We start from the raw sequence: 23,479 nt of genomic DNA, 5'->3' as shown, positions 1-23,479 counted from the left end.
TAGCTTAGTTTTACTTTACTTATTGCTCAAGTTTATCCACAGGTCAGCTTTGTAGTTACACGAGGCCGCTTTTCCCAGTTTTAAAGTCAGGTGGGTGTATGTATATTAAAAAAAATATATATATATATTACACAAGTCTGCCCACAGCCAATGCATGTAGGCTATGTAGGGTTTGACCATGTTATTTAAGTGTGATATATGAACTCTCTCGCATATCTGACTATAATCTTATGTGGACGCATTTTTATCTTTGCTCATTCCTGTTGATTATCCCTACATTTAGGTGTTCTTACTCGTATTCCAGTAGGCTATCCCAGCCAAAATAGCCGTAGGAGTTTGTTTGTAGGCTACGTCAGGACCCGGTTGATTACCTGGGGTCGGTTGTGATAGGAGTCTGAAATATCTCTTTAGGATATCCACATCCAGCCAACTAGGTATGTAAAATCAACCTGTCTTATCTCTGTGTTGGTCAACCATGTATGGAAGCATTTTATATTATATTTAATCCGAGCTAATCCTTATGTAAAAAGCCATTGGGGCGGGTGGGGGGACTTAATTCGCTTCTAAATGACTTGGGAGGAGGGGAACCGAATGTTGTTCCACCATTTTAAATTAACTATGGCAACCAAGTGGTGGCTTTCTGGTGTCTCCTCCCGACGAAATGTCAATTTGTGCACAATCTCACTCAATTTCTCTTTCATCCCACCCGCCCCCTCCCTTCAGGTTTCAATGGGAACCTGGGCTAAGGAGAAGTCTCCTCAAATGTGCCGGTGTGGGGACCGACTGGCAAGGTGCTTGGTGCGTTCTCTCTCCAGGTGAAGTCTCTTCTCCACTCGGGACTATTCAGTCTATAAGTGGTGCTTTGAAGTTACCCCAAATGCAAAGTGGATCAAAAACATCTTTAATCAACTTTATGTTTAAATGGAAAAATATAAATCAAGACATTGATGTGGCAATGCTGTATGTGTTTGACTAAAATCTTTATTCATGTTGCCCCCCCTCTTTTGCAGGATTGTGGCGCTGACATCCGTTCTGGATCCTTGTTTTGATACTGACTTTTTAAAAAAAAAAAATATATATATAAATAAAGTATTATCAATACAATATCCTTATGTCAATTATTTACATTGGGAGGGGTTTTGCTCTGTTGTTACCAGTGGTTCATGAAATGAGATGTTTTAAATGCATTTTCCTTAGTTTCATAAGTGGCACCTTACAATATAAAACCCAAGTCTGAATTGCATCAGTCCTTAGTCTTTGTATGTGTTAGTGTATTGCCATCCACAGACGAGGGGGGAAAACATAATTAGGGAAATGAACCAGCTGTATGTAACGAGTTTCATTAAAGATCTAGGCTCTAGACTAAAACCAATGCTAAGAAAATAAGTCTGGTGAAACTGACCTAGAATGGACGGTTGGTTACTTTCAAATACCACTTTGATGCACGTGTAATATGAACGTCAATACTAAATGAGCATGAAATTAAATTCAACCATAAATTATTGCTATAGTTTACAAACACCAGATTTGTGCGGTGTAAACGTCCCCAAAGGTAATTTTAACACTTGAAACTCGTTTAGTAAAAAGCGAAAGTAGCAGTTCGAAGACTCTTTAGATTGATTATAGAATTTCCGGCGCCGAGCGAAGTAGCACTTAACCTGATTGGCCCGTCGGCGCGACCGGAGGCGGCGCCTATTTTCAAGCTGACCAATTGGCGCCCGCAACGTTTTATGAAAGGCGGCGAGTCAAACGGTCCGCCCCGTCCGTCGCTCATTGAAGAAGGAGAGGGACGGTGTGTCGCACCTTCCTCAGCTCAAATCCAGTCATGTCGTCCAAACTTACCAAGCTTTTTGTCGGCGGCCTGAACGTGGAGACGACGGACGATGGCCTCCGCGGACATTTCCAGCAATTCGGCGCGCTTAACGACTGCGTGGTGGTCATAAACCAGGCGGTGGGCCGCTCCCGCTGCTTCGGCTTCATAACCTACGCGACGCCGGAGGAGGCCGACGCAGCAATGGCGTCCAAGCCACATGTCGTTGACGGCCGCAACGTGGAGCTCAAGTGGGCCGTGGCCCGGGAGGACGCCAGCAACCCGGACGTATCGTCCAACGTCAAGAAGATCTTCGTCGGCGGCGTCAAGGACCACCTGGAACCCGAGAACCTCAGCGACTACTTCTCCCAGTTCGGCGCGGTGGAGAAGGCCGAGATCATCACCGACAAGCTGACAGGCAGGAAGCGCGGCTTCGGCTTTGTCTTCTTCGAGGACGGCGAGTCGGCCTCCAAGGCGGCGCTCACCAAGTTCCACACTATAAGCGGCTCCAAGGTGGAGGTGAAGAAGGCCATGAGCAAGCAGGAGATGTCCGGCGGAGGCGGCGGTGGTAGAGGCGGCCGGGGTCGCGGTAGAAGCATGTCGAGTTACGGCGGAGGAAGAGGCGGAGGCGGCAGCGGCGGCGGCTATGGGGCAGGCGGCTACGGGGCGGGCGGCTACGGGGCTGGAGGCTACGGGGCGGGCGGCTACGGTGCGGGAGGCTGCGGCGGTTACGGAGCCAGCGGCTACGCGAGTGGAGGCTACGGCGGCGGCGGCGGCTACGAAGAGTACGACAGCGGCATGGCTGGCGGGTATAGCAACGGGGACTTCGGGGAGGGCTACGGACAGCAGCACTCCAGCTACGGCGCCATGAAGGGGGGCAGCTACTCTTCCTTCCGGAGCGCGGCCCCTTACAGCAGAGGCGGCTACGGTCGAGGGGGCTACGAAGGCGGCTATTAGTTCCCTCCAATTTTTTGATACGGCCACGGGAGGGGGGAGGGCGGCTGTCCGGGATTCCAGAGAACTTGAAAACACACAACCGGGAGGGGGGTCTCGTTGCTCTATTGAGGAAGGGAGAAGTGTCCACCATCCCCCCCCCCCCGTCGAATGAATGAATCACCCCCCCCTTTACTCCCTCCATCTGTCCCTCTTATTCCTCCTTACGGACTCTACTACTACTACTACTTCAGAATTGTGAATTGTTGATGGGGGAAAAAAATGCCATTTGCTTTCTGCTTACGGACACTGTTGTCACTGCTTTTCTCGCGTCGATAATTTGTTTTTGTTTGGATCCTGAGTTTTCTCTCAGGGTTTGAAGTCAACTTGTTGGCGCGTGACAAAAGGCAGACGTTTTTTTTCCTTTTTTTTGATTTGTTTGTTTAGATTAAAACTGGTTTGAAATCCTGTTCAGCACACCTACGTTCTGTTTTATTAAAGTTTTTAATGTTCAGAAAACAAACAATATGGTCTTTCTTTAAATGTTTTTTTACATGGTGCACTTCCACGAGTGCCACCCAAGGGGCAGCATCGGTTTCGTTGCCAGCCGCCATTTTGAGACAAGGTGGTAAATGTTGGTTTAACGCAAACTCTCCCAGCCAGTCTAAAATAGTATTTTGGTGAGTACTGATAATTAATGTGTATTTTGCGTCCATTCGTTTTCTCTCACTTTTGCATTAAAAGCAAGACATCTGGATGTTAGTCTAGTGGCCTCCCTCACACTAAAATCCTTTGGTGGTTAATTTCCATGTAGGTGTTGCGTTTTTTTGTTGTTGTTGTCATTTTCTTATGAGACAAGTGGGACAGTAAACCCTATACCGGGTTGGTGCTTAGCTTGCTAAGGTTACTAGGTTGGTTTAGTTTGAGTTTGTAGCAAAATGCAGCCTCAACAAGAGGCTTTAATCGTCACTAAAAGAAATCTATAAATGCAAATGTCCCTTTAAAATCACAGATGCATGTTTTAATTGGTAGGAACATTTTTAAAACATTTTATATTGGGCGGCACCATCAAAGGAAGTCATTAGAAATATTCAAATTGCCTTTAAATACCGGCTGAGTTAAAATAGTTTGATTAAAACTGAAACAAATAATGCTGTCCAGTATTTAAAAGTTGGATATTTTTGAATAGAATAGAAATAGAAAAATGTTACTTTTCAATATGCTGCAATCTCAAAATGTGAAAATCCATTAACTGAAAACATTAAAATATTCAACTTGTCAATGATTTATAAAAAAAAAAAAAAAAAAAAAAAGTCAAAGCATTACAAACGTCTATAATTAAAACCTACAGTATTTGCTTGAGTTTGAATTGGAAGGAACAACAAAGTACAACTATTTACATGACAATTTATATTTAATATATATATATTAAATAAAAATATAATACAAATGACAATCACTGACAAATCAGTACTGACAACTGTAAAATAGGTAAACAATTACATTTCATAGTTCACCATTTAATAAATTAATGGACAGTATTAAGGCACAAACTACCCCTTGTAGGTGGAGTGCTTAATTTGTCAAGAAAATCATACAAAATATATTTCTCATCCATACAGGCATTTCGAAATGCAAACATTTGAACAGCAAGTAAATAATTGAAATAGAGTACAGTACAGGTGGTATTTATTAAAAATAGAAAATTAGTGACAAATTGTCTCTCATACGCATTAGTCAAATGGGGAAAAAATATTAAACTGATATCACTGTCAATCATATAGGTACTGTACTTCTCACTTAGCACAATTCTGGTTTTAGTTAATTTATGTAATTCGGGGTAAATTTCATTATTAATTTAATTTGAGCTGATCGTAGTACAATTTATGTAGTTTTAATTAACAAAGTTAATATGATTCACTTAGCCAATTCATTTTATTATATTTAATCTGATTCCAGCTAAAAAGAAAAAAAAACTTAACGGTGGACAGAGTGGTTTCAGTTTCTGAATAGACGATCTTTGAGTCCGTGGGCGCCTGTGGTGCGTTTGCGCTACTCCGCCAGGATGGACGATGTGTCGCCGGGGTGAGTTCTACCCATATTTCCCCACTATACTTGTTTTTTGTTGTTTTAAATAAATATATATATTTATATATATCTTTCGAAATACCACCCACATCACGTCCTTAAATTAAATGTCAACCGTTTCAAGCAAAACGCGCTTCCTGTTTTGCGTACGAGCCCCCATCTTCCAGCTAATAAGCTAGCATTTTTTTAAAATGTTCGGTTGATGTTGATGTAAGCTAACGTACTAAGTTGCTCAATAAACTTAACTTTAAAAAAAAAAAAAAAAAAAAATTGGACACGTCACCTCATAATGTTGCTCTCTGCTTTCACCTGCCCTCCACTAAGAGGCCTACAACAATTTCTGCTAGGTAAATAAAAGTTAAATATGCTACATGCTAACGCCGGTCAACTTGACTCAAAAATCCGCCACGGAAAATTCTTTGTTTATTTTTCTCGTTGTTTTTGGAATGAAAAAAAGTGTCTCGTTCAGTGTTGACAAAAGGGGTAATGTTCAATGAAAACCAACGTGACCAAGCGCTTTCATTGTCAAAGGTAAGAGGGGTTTTCCTGGCTCAAGTTGATGCAGAGGTGGGACCATTCTGATCTCTCAATGAAAGCAAATGGGTTTCACAAACAATATTGATTCTGGTATTTTTTATTGATATTGTGACAATAAGTTAAAAATGATTGAGGCCAGTGATTCTCAACTAGTGGGTCTGGCCCCAAAAGTGGGTCGCTGACGCATTTTGGGTGAGTTGCGGATAGGTAGTAAAAAAAATAAAAATAAAAATGCATGTATTCCTATTCTGAATGCTGCAGTAGTGTACAGAGGCGTCGTACCGAGTTCCCACATGAAACATAGTCGTAAAACGACAAGAAATGTTACTTTGTTGTGCTCGAGCCCACTAGTTTACAATGTAAACAAATACAGTGCAGCTCAGCCTCTGGCTGGCGGACGTCATCGATATGCTTTGGGCGGTACAGCAAAATCTTTTGAAACGGCGTTAAAAAAATATAATATACTGTTTTCAGAGGCTATTTTTAAACAAAAACATATGTATTGCTCTTCTATAAATGTGGGTATTAACTTTGCAAAAAGTTGGAAAATGCAGGTCCCAGGGTGACAACAGTTGAGAACCACTGTTTAGGTAATTATGCTGTAGGCTAAGTAAGGCTGATTTGAAGCAGCCATTTTAGTGCTATTTTGGCCATGTACTCACATTTTCAAAAGTTCAGCACGAGAAGACGGTTTCACTTTGCAATATGAAATTTGGTGGGCATGTCTATCGTGAATAGGCTCACACACAAAAAAAATCTCAAGAAGCCGTATGTGAAAAGATACAGGAAGTCGACTATTTAGGTTTGAAGCAACCATTTTACTGTCATTTTGGCCCTTCGAAAGAATAAAAAAAAAAAAATCAGCCCTTTACCAACATCACATTTTGTAGGCTTGTCTATCATGAGTAAGCTCACAAAATAGTATCAAGAAGCCATGCTTTAAAAAAAACCAACAGGAAATATGGTAGCTCCAAAATGTAGTGTGTCCACATTTATTTTCTGCCACGATCTTGAACTTTTCCCAAATATTTTCTCGCAAGCGCCACGTTCACTTGACATAAACGCTAACCAGCTGCTAACATCATACGGTACCCAAAAATGTCCGTACATCCATTTTCTACCGTTTATCCGAGGTCGGGTCGCGCGGGCAGTAGCTTTAGCTGGGACCGCCCGAGGGACACGGTCGAACGTCTTCTCCAAGTCCACAAAACACATGTGGACTGGTTGGGCGAACTCCCGCGCACCCTCGAGGACCCTGCCGAGAGTGTAGAACTGGTCCACTGTTCCACGGCCAGGACGAAAACCACACTGCTCCTCTTCGATCTGAGATTCAACTTCCCGTCGGACCCTCCTCTCCAACACCCCTGAATAGACCTTACCAGGGAGGCTGAGGAGTGTCATCCCCCTGTAGTTGGAACACACCCTCCGGTCCCCCTTCTTAAAAGGGACCGAACCCAAAAATGTCTCTACCCCATTTGCAGTTGGGTAAATCAACACCCACGATCAGGATCTGTGGAAAGAGTAACTCTAACTTGGTTCCAGACCCGTCGTGTCATGCGTCGCCAGTGCGGAGGTCCCATCACGTCCCTTGTACCAGGCCGAGCCCGAAGGAGAGGAGTCCATGGCGGCAAATGGCGCAATGCTGACCTTTAACCACGCGCATATGAGGAAAGCCTTCCAGCTCATGAACGACCTCAGAGGGTAAGTTGTTGTTTTCGGTGTCAGCCTTTGGGTTTTTAATCTCCATTTTAGGAGCATTTTGCTTATTCAAGCTCATTTGAAAATTCAGCCCCTGAAGCCACTTTCTCTTGTCAACATGAAACTTGATAGGCGTATCTATTATGAGTAAACCCGCAAAAAACAGTCTCAAGGTTATTCAATGTCTGGAAAGACACAGGATATCCAAGCGGCCATTTTAGGGAATTTTTGCCATTCGCGCAAACTTAAAACTTTGACCCCTGAAGCCAGTTTCCCTTATTAACTTGAAATTTAGTAGGCATGTCTACCGTAAGTAGACCCACAAAAAAGCCTCAAAACTTCATGTCCGGAAAGACACAGGAAGGGCTGCCATTCTGATTCAAACTTTCTATTTTCACAGCAATTTGGACATTGATGTGAATTTCAAAGTGTAGCCCATGAATCAGAATCAGAATCATCTTTATTTGCCAAGTATCTCCAAAACACACAAGGAATTTGTCTCCGGTAGTTGGAGCCGCTCTAGTACAACAGACAGTCAATTTACAGAACACTTTGGAGACATAAAGACATTGACAAAAACAAATTGTGTCCTCTAGCACTTAGAGCAGTTCGAATGACTAATATTGCAATAGTCTGGTGCAATGACCATTGTGCAAAGGGCGCCGAGACTTCAAGGAGTGTATGTGGTTTAAAGTGACGAGTCGTGCGATCATCTGGGACAATGTCGGTTGTGCAAATGTTACAGATACTCCTCAATCGGTGTGCAAATGGAGCAGATGCTACTCTGGCATGAGTGGCCAGTATATGCAAATAGTGCAGCATGGCGAGACAACTACAGTGAGTGCACGAGTAATACATAATTGGCCCCACAGAAATGTGACAACGAACTCAAGTCAAAAAATTTCCAGCTTGTTGTAGTGGAATTATAGGTTAGGTGTTTAAGAAGTTGATCGCAAGAGGGAAGAAGCTGTTGGAATGTCTACTAGTTCTAGTTTGCGTTGATCGGTAGCGCCGACCTGAGGGAAGGAGTCGGAAGAGCCGGTGACCGGGGTGCAGACGGTCCGAGAGGATTTTGCACGCCCTTGTCTTAGTTCTGGCAGCGTGCGAGTCCTCAATGGTGGGTAGAGGGGTACCGACAATCCTTTCAGCAGTTTTGATTGTCCGTTGCAGTCGGAGTTTGTCCTTTTTTGTAGCAGCACCGAACCAAACTGTGATGGAAGAACACAGGACTGATTCGATGACCGCTGTGTAGAACTGTCTCAGCAGCTCCGGTGGCAGGCCGTGCTTTCTCAGAAGCCGCAGGAAGTACATCCTCCGCTGGGCTTTTTTGAGGACGGAGTTGATGTTGGTCGCCCACTTCAGGTCCTGAGAGATTGTAATTCCCAGGAACTTGAAGGTCTCGACGGTTGACACAAGGCAGCTGGACAACGTGAGGGGCAGCTGTGGCGAAGGATGCCTCCTGAAGTCCACGATCATCTCTACAATCTTGAGCGTGTTCAGCTCCAAGTTGTGTCGGGCGCACCGCAGCTCCGGCCGCTCCGCTTCCTGTCGATATGCAGACTCGTCACCGTCCTCGATGAGGCCGATGACAGTGGTGTCATCTGCAAACTTCAGGAGCTTGACAGTCGGGTTCGCTGAGGTGCAGTCGTTCGTGTAGAGAGAGAAGAGCAGCGTAGAGAGGACACAACCTTGGGGCGCCCCAGTGCTGATGCTGCGTGTGGATGAGGTGGCCTCCCCCAGCCTGACCTGCTGTGTCCTGCCCGTCAGAAAGCTGTAAATCCACTGGCAGATGGCAGGTGAGACGCTGAGCTGGAGAAGCTTGGTTGAAAGGAGTTCAGGGATGATGGTGTTGAACGCTGAGCTGAAGTCCACAAACAGGATCCTCGCGTAGGTCCCTGCACTGTCGAGGTGTTCTAGGATGAAGTGCAGTCCCATGTTGACTGCATCATCCGCAGACCTGTTCGCTTGGTAGGCAAACTGCAGGGGGTCCAGCAGGGGACCTGTGACACTCTTGAGGTGGTCCAGCACGAGACGTTCAAAGGACTTCATGACCACAGATGTCAAAGCGACAGGCCTGTAGTCCTTCAGACCAGAGATTGCAGGTTTCTTGGGGACTGGAATGATGGTGGAGCGTTTGAAACAGGATGGAACTTCGCACATTTCCAAAGATATGTTGAAGATCTGAGTGAAGACTGGAGCGAGCTGGTCCGCGCAGACTTTGAGGCAGGATGGGGACACATGGTCCGGTCCTGCCGCTTTGTTAATCTTCTGTTGTTTGAAGATGCGTCTCACATCCTGTTCATGGATGGTTAACGCAGAAGTCAGAGGTGCGGTTGTGGTCGCGGGTGCGGCCGGGTGGGAGTGTGGAGTGAAACTGTCCTTTTCAAATCTGCAGTAGAAGGTATTCAAGTCGTTGGCTAGTGTGCTATTGTTCTCAGCTTGGGGGGGATCGTCGCTTGTAATTAGTCGGCGATTGGAATGCACGCCAGACTGATTTAGGGTCGTTCGCACTAAACTGTTTTTCCAACTTTGCTGCATAGATCCTCTTTGCAATGTTAATTTCTTTAGTAAGCTGGTTTCTAGCTCGATTATACAGGGCCCTGTCCCCGCTCTGATATGCATCTTCATTAGCTTGGCGAAGCTGCTTAAGTTTAGCAGTGTACCACGGCTTGTTGTTGTTGAATGTCCGAAATAATTTTGTTGGTACACAAACCTCTTCACAGAAACTGATATAGAATGTGACAGTGTCCGTATATTCATCCAGGCTGCCGGCTGAATTTTCAAAGACACTCCAGTCTGTGCAGTCTAAACAGCTTTGAAGTTCCATCTTGGCTTCATTGGTCCACTTTTTGACTGTTTTCGCTGTAGGCTTCGCACATTTAAGTTCTTGCCTGTACGTCGGTATTAAGTGAATTAAGCAGTGATCAGACGAGCCCAGGGCTGCACGAGGTATAGCACGGTATGCGTTTTTTACCGTCGTGTAGCAGTGGTCTAAAGTATTATTTTCCCTGGTAGGACAGTCGATGTGCTGCTTGTATTTAGGGAGTTCGTGGTTGAGTTTAGCTTTGTTAAAGTCCCCGAGAATAATGAGGGGTGAGTCCGGGTGTTTTTTTTCAATTTCGTTGACTTGTTCGGCGAGCGTTAGCAATGCGGCGTTCGTGTTAGCTTGAGGTGTAATATAGAGTCCAGCCAGTATAAACGATGCAAACTCACGTGGCGAGTAGAATGGTTTACAGTTCAAAAACAGCGACTCCAAATGCGGGCTGCAGTGTGTGCTGAGCACCGTGACGTCCGTACACCATTTTTCGTTGATATGGAGGCATATCCCGCCGCCCTTCGTTTTCCCCGATGATTCCATGTCGCGGTCCGCTCGATGAATGTTGAAGCCGGGAAGCATGACGGCGCCATCGGGTACGGCGTCGCAAAGCCAGGTCTCCGTGAAGCACATGGCCGCGGAACGTCCGAAGTCTTTACTGGTCTTTAACAGAAGATGAAGCTCGTCCATTTTGTTGGGTAGGGAGCGTACATTCGCGAGGTGGATCGACGGGAACGCCAATCTGTGTCCTCTCTTGCGGAGTTTCACCTGAATGCCGGCTCGTTTCCCTCTGTGGAGCCGCTTCCGCCTCCATGCGCCGAAAACCGCGGACGCCGCTCCGGTGAGTAACTCGGGGAAAAAACTGAGCGGATTTTCGAAAGTTGGTGACAGAAAGTCCGGAGTAGCCTCCTTGATGGTTAGCAGGTCTCCCCTTGTGTAAGTGAGTCGTGTAAGGTCTCCAAAGACGGACGAAAAACACAAAAACAAAGACAATACTAGAGAGCGCGTTACCGAGGCGACCACACTGGTAGGCGCCATCTTGGTTTCACTAAGCAACATGAAATGCAACATGAAATGCGGTAGACATGTCTATCACAAGTTGACGCACAAAAGGTCTTGGTTTGAAATGATCATTGTAGAGTCATTTTGACCCTTTCCAGGGGTCCTCCATAGATAAATTTGTCCTATAGATTCGTTCTGAATGCTGCCATATTTGATGCATCGCCATTAAAACACAAAACTCTTAATCGCTATCATTTTGCGCGGCCATTAGAAAGAAGATGCTGTGTGACGTCCAGCTGGTGGCGGGAAGTGTGACGGTGGCTGCGCACCGCGTCGTCCTGGCGGCCTCCAGCCCCTATTTCTGCGCCATGTTCACAGGTACTCACCCCATTTTGTCTGTGTGTGTTCGTGTACTTCAATGCTAGTATGTGTGTGTGTGTGTAGGTGACATGAGCGAGAGCAAGGCCCAGCAGGTGGAGATCGGCGAGGTGGACGGCCCCACGCTGACCAAGCTGGTGGACTACATCTACACGGCTCAGATAGAAGTCACTGAGGACAATGTACAGGTGAAGTAGTACAGTGAACGCCCTCCTATTTGTGGTCCGCTATTCACAAGTTAATTTAATTTACTTCCAAAATAGCCGATTGTCCGTTACATTGAAGTGACTTTTTTTTTTTTTTTTTTTGAGGCCATGTGCACCCGTATTACTGTACAGTACAAACGATTTGCTTTGTAGGTTTTTTTTCATGGCCCTAAAATGCTCAGTACAGTACAAAGTTATGGTGAATATACAAACGTTTGAAAGTTTAAACTTTTATCCAAACTTACCAGCCAGTGTGCTAGGTCATGGTGACATTGTTGACTTACAGTACTCATTGTAGGCAAGTCGCTTTCATGAGCTTTGAGCAATTAGTGTGCTTCCTAGTTCTAAATCTGTTGCCAAAGGCGAACAGCTTGACAAAAAAAAAAACTGTTACTGTACCAAAACTAGCATGTTCCAGACTCGATCGAAGTTCCACTGTGTTTGTGTTTTTTTTCCTGTGCAACCTATCGTCAGTTATTCGCTGAATCCTCATCCATTCACAGGGTTTTGTTTTCTTTCTGTAATGCTCTAAGATGCCACAAGATGGTGCCACAGCACTGTCTAAATGGAAAGTAGTAATTGGTGTCAAGGAAGTACGTTGAAGTGATTGATGTCGACTGAGTGACAAAGATTTTTTTATGGTAGGGAGGAGCTAAGTTTAGTCAGTGTTATTAGCAGATGTTGTGGATAGTTTTCACAACAAGTGTACCATAATTTCTCGTGTATAATAAGCATAACCCCCCCCCCCCCCCCCAAAAAAAAAAAATCATGAAAAGTCAATAGTTTATTATACATATTTACAGAGGTCCACTGAGGAGAATCATCAGTGGGTAGGAATGCGCTAAATTTACTCGATTACAATTACTCAAGTCACTTTTTTGAGAAATTGTACTTGTCAGAGTAGCTTCAAGGGAACATACATTTTACTTTTACTTGAGTATTTGTGTTAAGAAGAAACAGTATTTAAAGTCATCCATGCCAATGTACACAGCCTTCAGCGGTAGCATGCCATATGTATCAGAGGTGTGACGGCGTCTGTGTGTCGCTAACCTCCCAACATTCAACTTCTCTGCCTGTGTTGTCGCCAAAATGCCGGCTCCAATTTTGCTGGCTCTCTGTGTGTACGCTTGAAAACACACAGCGAAGTATTTTCTTCTCATTAATTCCAGCAGTGTACACACGTGCGATCACGTCTTCGCAGCCTGTACGCTTCCTGTCATTATTAGTCCAGGAAGTGTGCACATGGAGAGAGACAGGAAATCCTCGCACGCCGCAGGAGTGAACAACCACCACTAATGTGTTTAGTGAATGACCGTCTTATTTACCATGCCCCGATTAAGGTGTAATCAGAGTTTGCTCATCAATGTGCTGTTGTTTGTGTTCCCATCTCGCTCCTTTTGCTCAGCAAAATCCTAGAAGAGAGACACAGGGCGATGACGTTTAGATTCACACAAAAGAGACACTTAAAGGAAAGCTGTTTATTATGTTTGCTAACCCGAAAGATGAAGAGCTAGCCTGCGAGCTAATGAGCTAGCGATTTAAGGAGCTTGAACAGCTTGCTCCACTGCGGCGAGGTCATTTAAACAATTAACACACATGGGAAAGTTAACTGGTTATTATTTTTGCTAGACCGCGAGCTAGCGACCTAAGGAACTAAGTAGCTCGCTCCACCGCGCAGAAGTCATTTAAAACGTCAGCGCCGCTCTCCGAGTTGTTGCGTCTGTTAGTCACCAATTAACACAAACAGGGAAAAGTGAACAGTTTATTAAGCATAACCTCAATGTCACACTTTATTCCGCCAGCAGTTGAATACAATGAACGTCAACATATATTTGATTGACAGGTGAAGGGGACCAAGCAAGCAGTCTTGCAGGTCCAGGGCAGACCTTATTTTTCATGATTTCAGAGGCAAAAAACAACAACAATATTATCGTTTATCGTGATAGTTTTGGGGCAAATATATCGTCTTGAAAAACTTTTTATCGTGACAGGCCTAGTCATACTTGAATTGTGTCTGCTCAGTAATTCTTTGTTTTATGTGTCACTTCCACAGCTTGACGCAAGCATGCTTTGCCGTGACGGCAACGCGTTCTACAAACGCTTAAAAACAGGAGCAGCCAAAAAAAAAAAAAAACGTGTAATGAGCGCTTTGTTTTTGTGCTTCTTTTTTTCAGGTTCTGCTGCCAGCCGCCAGTCTTCTCCAGCTGATGGACGTGCGTCAGGCGTGCTGCGACTTCCTGCACTCTCAGCTCCATCCTTCCAACTGCTTGGGCATCCGAGCCTTCGCGGACATGCACGCGTGCACGCAGCTCGTCGGGCAGGCGCACGCGTACGCTGGTAAGCGTCTCGTGTTAATGTGTGTGCGTGCGTGCAGCAAGTGGAAGTTTATACAAATGTCAGAACAAAGACTTGCTTTTCGAACCAAACCGACTTCACACGAGACCTTAGCAAATCTCATGAGACATCGAAAGTGTTTTGATTTTTCCTTGACTTTTTTTGCGACGTCACCACAGAAGTGTATCGAGTGTGATTATAACCATGCTGTATACAGAGGAGCCTTGATTTACAAACTTAGCGTAATTGGTTTTTGACTGCGGTTTGTAAACCATAATTTTCCCATTTGAAATAATGTCATTTTTCTTGTGTGCGTGTCCCACAGAGCAGCATTTCTCCGAGGTGGTCCAGTGTGAGGAGTTTGCGTCTCTGTCCCTGCAGCAGGTCTGCAGCCTCTTCTCAAGCGACAAGCTCACCGTGTCCACCGAGGAGAAGGTCAGGAACGCAAACAAAAAACACAAAATGGAGGATGACTAGTAGGGCTGGGTGACGTGGCCTTAAAAAAAAAAAAAAAAAATTGTCATGACAAATAAACTTGAATTAATCAAATAAATTAATCTCCTCGTCCTGCTGACGATTAAAGGACGTGTTGCACTTTGATTTCACCGCGATTTCAAGCGCTCACACGCGCTTCGATGCAAACCTCCAGTAGCTCGCCTGCTTTCGAATAACAAAGCTGAGCGGCACCACAGGAAAAAGATTGTAAACGAGACAGAGTGTGTTTACTCAGGCAAACTTGCTGCAAACTCTTTGGGTCCAGTCACATCGCACAGGGGAGAATTCCTTTTCCCCAAGAACACCTTTTATAATCCAAACACCAAGACACAATTACCCATAAATGCCATAGTTGAATGTTTCAACCTAAATATTCATGAACTGTTAAAAACACGAACTTAAACGATCATTGTGGCTTTGAACCTTAATTTGAAACCCTTACCCTTGTTTCAAACTCTAAACCTCGTTTTATACACCAACCGTCTCGAAACCCGAACCCCGATTAGCGGACTGACTTTTGGTGGGTCGGTCTCCTCTTGGTCTCCCCCTGCTGGCTCGTGCAGGTGTTCGAGGCGATGATCTGGTGGATCAAACAGGACAAAGGCGCCCGTGTGGAGCACATGCCCAAACTGATGGAGCACGTCCGCCTGCCGCTGCTGTCCAGGGACTACCTGGTGCAGGTACGTCCGTGCGGCGTCTGTACACGCTCAAACACACGAACCTCATGTTCGCGAATCATAATCCTGATTTTAAACCCTAAACTTGTCATGAAACCCTACTTTGAAAACCATAACCCGAGCTAGATACCATCATTTAAAACCCTAACCCAGGCTTTAAACCTTCATTTGAAACCCTAACCCTTGTTTGAAACACTACTTTTAAATTCTAAATCCTGGCTTGAATGCCTATTTTTAAACTCCAAACATTGTTTGAAACCCTAACACAACCTTTTTTTGTTTGTTTGTTGCTTTTTGCTTGACTGATCCACCATCTTTTTGTCTTTACCCGTGCGGTGAGTGCATGAGTGCGTGCGTCCTCCGCTGACCACGTTTTGCCTTTCAGATAGTAGAAGAAGAAGCTCTGATCAAGAACAACAACACGTGCAAGGACTTCCTCATCGAGGCCATGAAGTACCACCTGCTGCCCGCCGACCAGCGACACCTCATCAAGACGGACAGGACGCGACCGCGCACGCCAGTCAGCATCCCCAAGGTGCTCCCGCGAGATACACGACTCGTGCGTATGAGTGTGTGTGTGTGTGTGTGCGCGTCATCTTACTCTGTGCGCGTGCGCGCGGGCGGTCAGGTTATGATGGTGGTGGGCGGCCAGGCTCCCAAAGCCATCCGCAGCGTGGAATGTTACGACATCCAAGAAGATCGATGGTACCGAGTCGCCGAGCTGCCGTCGAGACGCTGCCGAGCAGGTGCGTGTTATCGCTACCGTGGCGACGCACGACATGGGATCCGGGAAGTATTTCTCTCTACATCCTGTTATGTTACAGCCTTATTCCAAAATTGAAGTTTTTTTCAAGTTTGAAGAATCTTTGTTGTGCATGGACACATCACAATACATTTTTTCAAAAATAAAATCATCTGTAAGCCATTTTTAATGCTAGTCTGAGATGAGTATGAAATGATAGTGAACTTCACTGTTATTTTTTCATGTCCTAATATTTTATTTTTTTAATAAATAAGTACATAAGCATTTTTTCTGTCATTATGTTTTTTTTTTTTTTTTTTTGTAGATTTTTAGAGGGGGAAAATGAATTCATTTCATTTGTAAATAGAATGTGACTGATTCTCAAATTGTGGTCCCACTAGTGGTAAGCGAATCGCTGAATTCAATATTCAAACTGCATAATGTTGCAGCGGCTTCAGCTTTTTTTTCCCTTTTTTTTTTTTTTTTTTTTTAAATCCAGTACAGTACATTTGCTAAGTACAGTTCAGTTGTATTTAAATGTTCTGTTTTATGCATCTGCATTTAATAATTAAGAACTGTTTTGTGTTGAAACATTTATTTCACATCAATGTGCAATATATTTTGCATTATTATTGAAGTACAGTTTTAATTTCCTCACATCCAAGCACATCGTTAATGTTCAAACTGTGGATTCCAGTATTTTCAAACATATGACGTGTGCGCGCGCAGGCGTGGTGTCGGTAGGAGGTCGGGTGTACGCGGTGGGCGGCTTCAACAGCTCCCTGCGCGAGCGGACGGCGGACGTGTACGACGGCGCGCGGGATCAGTGGAGCCCCGTGGCCAGCATGCAGGAGAGACGCAGCACGCTGGGCGCGGCCACGTTGGGGGGGCTGCTGTACGCCGTGGGGGGCTTCAACGGCAGCATAGGTACGCACACGGCGCACGCTCGCTTGTTTTTCTTCTAAAGCTGAACATCAGTCAATATAACGACACCAAAAAAAAAGTCTTTGGTCTATCGTTGTGTATCTGTCACTGCGGTGGATGCCAGTAGCACGTTTCACCTCAACCAAACCCTGTCAAGCCGCGCGAAACAGCTTTTGAATGAGTTGTCCACCGTAGTGACTGATGCGCAACTTCCTGTCCGTCCGTGTGTGTCGCGCAGGTCTGTCCACAGTGGAAGTGTACAACCCGAAAAGTGACGAGTGGACGTACGTGACGCCCATGAACACGCGGCGGAGCAGCGTCGGCGTCGGCGTGATTGACGGTGTGTGTACGTGCGTGTGCGCGATCACGTAACCTACCCGCGTCTCATCACTGCGTGTGTGACTCAGGTAAGCTGTACTCTGTGGGCGGTTACGACGGAGCGTCCCGTCAGTGTCTCAGCACCGTGGAGGAATACGACCCCGCTTCCGAACAGTGGGGCTACGTCGCGGACATGAGCACACGACGCAGTGGAGCAGGTATGACACACCCACACACAAACTGTGAGTGAATACAGAGCAACTCCACAGAAAATACATTTGAGTGTTTTTTGAAATCTCCAGGATCCTAAAATGTAATCCTACTTGACCGTCAAATCGAAGATTGTGCGTGTGTCTTTGCAGGCGTGGGGGTGCTGGGTGGGCAGCTGTACGCGGCCGGCGGCCACGACGGACCCCTGGTGAGGAAGAGCGTGGAGGTTTACGACCCGTCCAGCAACACGTGGAGGCCCGTTTGCGACATGAACATGTGCCGCCGCAACGCCGGTCAGAGGACGCGCTTGTCTTGTCGCAAGGCAACACTAAACATTAGCACGCAGTAATGTGTGTCTTTTTGCGTGTGCGGTTCAGGCGTGTGCGCCATCAACGGTCTGCTCTACGTGATCGGAGGCGACGACGGCTCGTGCAACCTTTCCTCCGTGGAGTTCTACGACCCGGCCGTGGACAAGTGGAGCCTCGTCCCCACCAACATGAGCAACGGACGCAGCTACGCCGGTGAGACGCAACTTTCGTTGGCCGTCGCTGGGACAACTTCTTTCTGCACTTTCTAAACACTCGCCCTATTAGGAATATGGCATTTATTGAGGGCGCATTGCATTTTCATAATCATTGTTATTAGTGTTGGTACATAGTACATATTTTTATTTGTTTATTGTTAGTGCCGTATTTATTTATGAATTTAAACTACCAACACACCTGGCAATTGTTTTGACCTTCAATTAAGGTGTTAATTGATTAAATTTCACCTGATTTTAATTTGAGGTCCGGCATGCATTCCCCCCCTCCCCAACTTTTGCTCATTGTGTCGTGCGCAGGCGTCGCAGTCATCGACAAACCTTTCTGAGCGCAGCAGGCGCGCAAAACGTCTTGATGTTTGACGCCGGTAAAAAGAGAACGGACACGAAACGTCGCCGTCGCCGCTTAAAAGGAGCCAATCGGGATTAGTTCCCGAAAGCGTTTCGGATCTGGATTGAGTTGCTGTTTACACTGCGGAGGACGCTCCAGAATGAATAACAAAGCAACAAAAGAGACTCGCTTTGGTGTCGAGCACACCTTTGTTCTCAAGCTCTCAGGACAGACGACCCGGGCGGCACTCGCTGGACCAACACCAGCAACGACAACGGCATGTTTACACTCTTGTTTATATGGGCCATGAATATAAGACATCTGTAAAAGTGTATTTTGAAGATTCAAAAGGATGTAAACAAATGTTTGTATGTAATCGCGAGGAAGAGAAACACTGCTGACGTCACGCACTACTGATGCACTGATGGTGATGATGAACAAAATGGTGATCCATAGTGTTTCAAATGTGCCAAAAGTACGCTGTACTCGTTTTATCCATAAGTATATTTACTGGCAACAAAAGAAAAATACTTTTTAAAAGTGTCAAAATGCACTGTAAAGTTTGACAGGCTTTGCTTAGTTATTACACAGCATTTATATTGTTTTGTCAAAAAGTTGATTTTAAATAATACTCAAATCTACACTGACACTGATTAAAAACATTTTTACATTTAATTGTATTCCTCTTAGTGGTTGTAATTCAAGTATTTTGTCGTATCAATGCCCCAAGCAAAGCTCTTTTCAATTTGAAAGTGAAACTATAGCTACTGAACAAAAGGACAGTGTAGGGTTCCTCCACGTTTTCAGTTTTCTTTTTTTCCTTTCTTTTTCCAGACTTCTCAGTTAAAAAAAAAAAAAAAGTCAAAGAATTTGGGACATTTGAGTAAATAGCTGTGTATCACTCTTGATTCTTTATATTCCATGATGTGCCCACATGATTTCCAGAAGATTATACCTCGGTAATGCAGCTGATGCAAATAAACAGCAAACCTCGATGTTGAGACGACTTTTGCGATGGAGGACGTTGCCTCCAAACCCATAAATCTCTGATCATTGTATGTAACACTAACCCTGTATTGAAACCCTAACGCAAAATTGAAACCTTAATTTGAAACTCAAACCCTGTTTAGAAACCCCAACCCTCTTTTTTAAACCCTAATTTGAAACCTGAAAACTCCATCCATTTTCTGAGCCGCTTCTCCTCACTAGGGTCGCGGGCGTGCTGGAGCCTATCCCAGCTGTCATCGGGCAGGAGGCGGGGTACACCCTGAACTGGTTGCCAGCCAATCGCAGGGCACATAGAAACAAACAACCATTCGCACTCACGCCTACGGGCAATTTAGAGTCTCCAATGAATGCATGTTTTTGGGATGTGGGAGGAAACCGGAGTGCCCGGAGAAAACCCACGCAGGCACGGGGAGAACATGCAAACTCCACACAGGCGGGACCGGGGATTGAACCCGGGTCCTCAGAACTGTGAGGCTGAAATTCCTCTTTTCCGTAGGAACCCTGACAGTCGCATTCATATGACGTCATTCAGTCCCGAGTCGCAAATTTTGAATTTGGGTTACAAATGCTAATTTTGTGTCCGTTATATTGTCCGCATCTTTTCAACGTTTTAAGAACCAGTTAATGTTTTAGAGTCTAACATTTAGACTGTGCTCAACGTCCTTAAATAAGCTTTGCCGTCTTCGAGGTTGAAAAAGATAACAAGAAAAGCCGCGGCCGTTCAAATGTCTATGACCCGGTTCTTTTATTCTGGTCGAGGTGATTCTTCAATGATTTGGTAGACGAAACGTTTAACAATTACTTCGAAAATTGAGTCAAACAACAAGGTTGGTGACGGCCCAGGGCTGGTGTCTCCGAACAGCGTCCGTTCGAAAGAGACCGCGGAAGCTTTCGTCCGCGTTTTTTTTTTGTGCCAAACCTGCTTCCTGTCGTGACGTCATGCGGTCTGACCAATCCTAGCATCGCCTCGGTGTCTGGGTGCGTTTATCAAACACAGTCCGACGCTCTCACCGCGCCCGGAGCTTGCGAGAGCGCGCGTGCTTCATTCTCTCGAACTTTACTAATGAACGTGTTAGCTATTGGCACGGATACGTCAGTATATCCGCCATATTAAATGTGTCAGTTCTGCTCGTACTGATCGGCACAATCCAACAACGCACCGAGTTACCGAAGGTTCCCGGATGCAGATAGCGCGTCCGGAGTGAATTTCCCGGCACACCGTGGTACAAATTAGTGCGTTTGTTGTGTCGGTTCGACCAAGTGTAATGCAAAATATGTGTTCATAAGGAGATCTGGGTGTGCATCTGTAATGGGGTGCATCTAACTAAAGTGTGTGCAGTGTTTTGAAAGCGTGCAGCCAAATAATTTCGACCAGCCGAAACGGGGGGGGGGGGGGGGGGGGTGACAAAAACAAAACAATTGTTCGCCTTCTAAGGGGGCGTTAACCATTTTTGGCAAATATTGGCCACTAGACGGTGATGAGGCACCAATAATGCAGCACAAATGCCCTTTCCTGAGCTGGAATTTTTTTTTTTTTACGTTTACAGTAGACACGTAAACTTATGCATGTGAAAATGTACAAATGTATCCTTGTTTGTGCGTGCATATATTTCTATATATAAAATAAAATGTGTAGACATCCACACTTATTATTGCTGCTTCTTTATGGCACAAATAACAGAAACAAAAGATTGTGTCACTGTTGCTATGTTGTAACATGCAAGATTTTTTTTCTTTTAAATCTTTGAAACGTCACAAGACGAGCAGGATCTCACACACACAAATTCTAAATCTGCTTTGTACACTTTTCTGAGTAAATAAAAAAAGTTATTGTCACACACTAACAAGTCATAGATATGAGAAATCACAGACAATTAAAAACAATCATGGCAAGTCAATCATGAAACAAAAAAACAATGAGAGGGCAACTGAAATAATTTAAACATTTCTGACATTCATCCTTTGCGTGGTTCTATGTACACAATATATATTTATATTTGTATAGAAGTAGTGCTTCATCTTGACAACACACAAATAGGGCTGCATTCTGAAGAACGCTGTGCAAATAACAGTTTTTCTTCTCTTTTTTTTTTTTTTTTTTTCTTTTAACATCGCGACGTCACAAAAACATGTCTTTGCCTCTGAAACGCTGGCTTTTAGCTTTCCACTAACTCCTCAAGGGACCTGCCGGCAGGAAACCACCAGCGCCGTGATCACGAGGTTGGAGGAGTTTCTCACATTAAGAGGAAAAGAAAACTTTTTTTTTTTTTTTTGTTCATCAAAACAAAAACAAAAAAAAGACAGGAAATGAGCGTGAACATTTTTGTGTTAAAAGGACGACTAAAAAGTCACGAGGCCTCAAGAGCGACAACTCTTTGAGGCCCCCGTGACAACGGAGTTCCGCTTGGGTTGGTTGGATGCTACGCGGGAGCAGTGACTGGTCGAGGCTGCTGTCAATCAAACGGTGAGAGTCACTCCGTGGATCTGTGTGCGCGCGTCTATATGGACTTGGAGGAGTCCTGTTTGCTGATGAGCACCTCGAGAAGACGCAGCTTGGCCTTGAGTCTCTTGTAGGCTCGGTACTCGTCCAGCATGGGCTCGCGGTCCTCCTTCTGCACGTTCCTAATCAAGAGGAAGAAGCAATCCTTCCAGCAATGACTGTTGGACTTGAAGTAACAGTTGTCATACAAGTGTGTCAATAAATAATGCGAGCAACTTTCTGATTGTACGGTTACTGATGGAAGAGAATATATAATGATTGCTTCTATTGACATTGTTTCCTATGGTAACAAGTTCTTAACCTTGTTTGAAATCCTACAACTGGGTTGTAACACCCAATTTGAAACCCTAACCCTAGCTTGAGACCCTACTTTTAAGTCCCAACCCTCATTGGAAACGGCACTTTGGAACCCTAGCAATAAATGTGTGATGCGCCTGGCTGCTGTTCCGCTGATAGAACTCTTCCTCAAATTCTCTGAAACTGTAATTTGAAACCCTACTACTGGCTTAGAACACCATGGCTTGAAAGGCTCAACCTGACTTGAGACCTTACTTTGAAATCCTAACCCTCATTTGAAACCATAGCACCCTAATTTGAAATCCTAATCCTGGCCTGAAACCCTAACGCTGGTTTAAAACCTTAATTTGAAACCATGTGCACGGATGGCGACCCTACCACTAAACATGCGGCACACCCACCTGCCATTCCGCTGATAGAACTCTTCCTCAAAGTCTCTGATGGTCTTCCTCAGTTTCTTCTTCTCTGCTCTGGCTTTCCACAGCTGTTCCAGCAGCTCTGGCCTAACACACACACACACACACACACAGGAAGTGATGTCACCATCACAGGGATGATGTGTGCGCACATGCGTGTGCGTCCTCACATGGACGAGGCGTTGGAGCTGGACAGCCTGAGGTCCAGCGCCATCTTCCCGGAGCCTTCCTCCATCTTGGTCCTGATGGAGCCGCCCTCCCCCGCGGTGGTGCTGGTCTCCATGGACATGATGACCTCTGAACTCTGCATCTCACCTCCGCTGCTCTCTCCTTCCTCCTCCTCCTCCTCCTCCTCCTCTTCCTCATCCTCCTCGTTGTAATCTTCCTCCTCCTTCTTTTCTTGCTGCTCGTCTTCTCCGTCTCCTGCCGCTCGCTCCTCTTCCTCCTCTTTGATGTCTTCCCAGAAGTGAGCCGTTTCTCCCTCTATGATTGGCTGGAGTGTTTGGATCCGCCTCTTACTGGACGGAGACACCTGGGGGGGACAACTTGAGAATGTTGCTAATGCTTATTATGCTAATGAAAAAGATGCCAAGAATCGCAACTATGGCTTGAAACACTAGTCTAGCTTGAAACCCTACTTTAAGCCATAAAGGCTCGAAAGCCCAACCTCTAGACTTGAAACCCTACTTAGAACACAAACACTGGCTTGCAACCTTAACATTGACTCAAAACGCCAATACAACAATTATGACTGTAATGCTAATTATGTTGATTACACGAATATTTTCGAGGCTCATGACGCAAACGATGCTAATGCTAATATCGCCAACGCGTGCATACTCACAGTGACGGCGGGTGTGATGGCGACCCGGGTGAGCATCTGTTTGATCAGCCGGTAGCGCTCGTAGAGAGGCTTCACCACCTGACGCTCCTCGCGAGTCACCTGCCACGACACGTCAGAGGATAGTGAGGAGGACGCGCAACGGTTGTGCTTAGCCAAGAGGACACGTTTGGCCATACGTCGAGTGGGGCGGGGAACATAAACCATTTTCAAGCAGCGTGACGTTTGATACACACTTTTGAAAAATTGTAGCAAATTACCTGTTGTAATTATTAATAATGATACAGTAATCACCTGGCTACAGCACAGTTCATTTATTGAGGATTCAGTGCATATTGGATTTTTTGTTTTTATTAAGGGTCAGTGTAGTGCAGTTAC

General features: G+C 45.3%; 3 protein-coding genes across 9 annotated transcripts in view; 2 read left to right on the top strand and 1 right to left on the bottom strand.

Moving 5' to 3' along the window:
- Nucleotides 1-1,771: 1,771 nt before the first annotated feature.
- On the top strand, nt 1,772-3,269 carry LOC133407297 (heterogeneous nuclear ribonucleoprotein A0-like). The gene has a single exon (XM_061684982.1). The coding sequence runs from the start codon at nt 1,826-1,828 to the stop codon at nt 2,765-2,767; it is 942 nt and encodes a 313-aa protein (XP_061540966.1). The 5' UTR covers nt 1,772-1,825; the 3' UTR covers nt 2,768-3,269.
- A 1,507-nt stretch (nt 3,270-4,776) lies between these two features.
- Nucleotides 4,777-18,714, top strand: klhl3 (kelch-like family member 3). Of its 3 annotated transcripts, none has more exons than XM_061686354.1 (15): nt 4,777-4,828; nt 6,911-7,069; nt 11,155-11,261; nt 11,328-11,449; nt 13,642-13,804; nt 14,127-14,236; nt 14,860-14,976; nt 15,359-15,508; nt 15,602-15,719; nt 16,445-16,642; nt 16,878-16,979; nt 17,047-17,175; nt 17,320-17,460; nt 17,545-17,688; nt 18,009-18,714. In XM_061686354.1, the coding sequence occupies exons 1-15, from the start codon at nt 4,809-4,811 to the stop codon at nt 18,035-18,037; spliced, it is 1,809 nt and encodes a 602-aa protein (XP_061542338.1). In that variant the 5' UTR covers nt 4,777-4,808; the 3' UTR covers nt 18,038-18,714. The 3 variants fall into 3 exon arrangements, with proteins under 3 accessions (XP_061542338.1, XP_061542339.1, XP_061542340.1); XM_061686355.1 differs by lacking the exon at nt 4,777-4,828 and adding an exon at nt 4,845-5,178; XM_061686356.1 differs by lacking the exons at nt 4,777-4,828; nt 11,155-11,261 and having other exon boundaries at nt 6,989-7,069; nt 11,309-11,449.
- Nucleotides 18,715-20,693: 1,979 nt separating this feature from the next.
- Nucleotides 20,694-23,479, bottom strand: part of fam13b (family with sequence similarity 13 member B) — a 49,073-nt gene continuing 46,287 nt past the window's right edge. For all 5 annotated transcript variants that reach the window (XM_061685068.1, XM_061685070.1, XM_061685071.1 and 2 more), the window contains 4 exons: nt 23,105-23,203; nt 22,431-22,792; nt 22,246-22,347; nt 20,694-21,669 (listed from right to left, as the gene is read on the bottom strand). In XM_061685068.1, coding sequence (XP_061541052.1) covers nt 21,546-21,669; nt 22,246-22,347; nt 22,431-22,792; nt 23,105-23,203 — 687 coding nt within the window. In that variant the 3' untranslated portion in view covers nt 20,694-21,545. The remainder of the gene's footprint in view (nt 21,670-22,245; nt 22,348-22,430; nt 22,793-23,104; nt 23,204-23,479) is intronic.

The sequence above is a fragment of the Phycodurus eques genome, chromosome 9 (genome assembly GCF_024500275.1).
Source record: "Phycodurus eques isolate BA_2022a chromosome 9, UOR_Pequ_1.1, whole genome shotgun sequence".
NCBI lineage: Eukaryota > Metazoa > Chordata > Actinopteri > Syngnathiformes > Syngnathidae > Phycodurus > Phycodurus eques.
Note: the sequence above shows the minus strand (reverse complement) of the source record. Positions and strands in the feature narration are given on the sequence as shown.

Excerpts from the sequence above, each read along its gene's own strand:
- klhl3 (XM_061686354.1), top strand. The coding sequence starts at position 4,809 with ATGGACGATGTGTCGCCGGG. Across the intron at positions 7,070-11,154 it reads CTCATGAACGACCTCAGAGG|AAAGAAGATGCTGTGTGACG; the intron begins GTAAGTTGTTGT and ends CGCGGCCATTAG. Across the intron at positions 14,237-14,859 it reads CCGTGTCCACCGAGGAGAAG|GTGTTCGAGGCGATGATCTG; the intron begins GTCAGGAACGCA and ends TGGCTCGTGCAG.
- LOC133407297 (XM_061684982.1), top strand. The coding sequence starts at position 1,826 with ATGTCGTCCAAACTTACCAAGCTTTTTGTCGGCGGCCTGAACGTGGAG.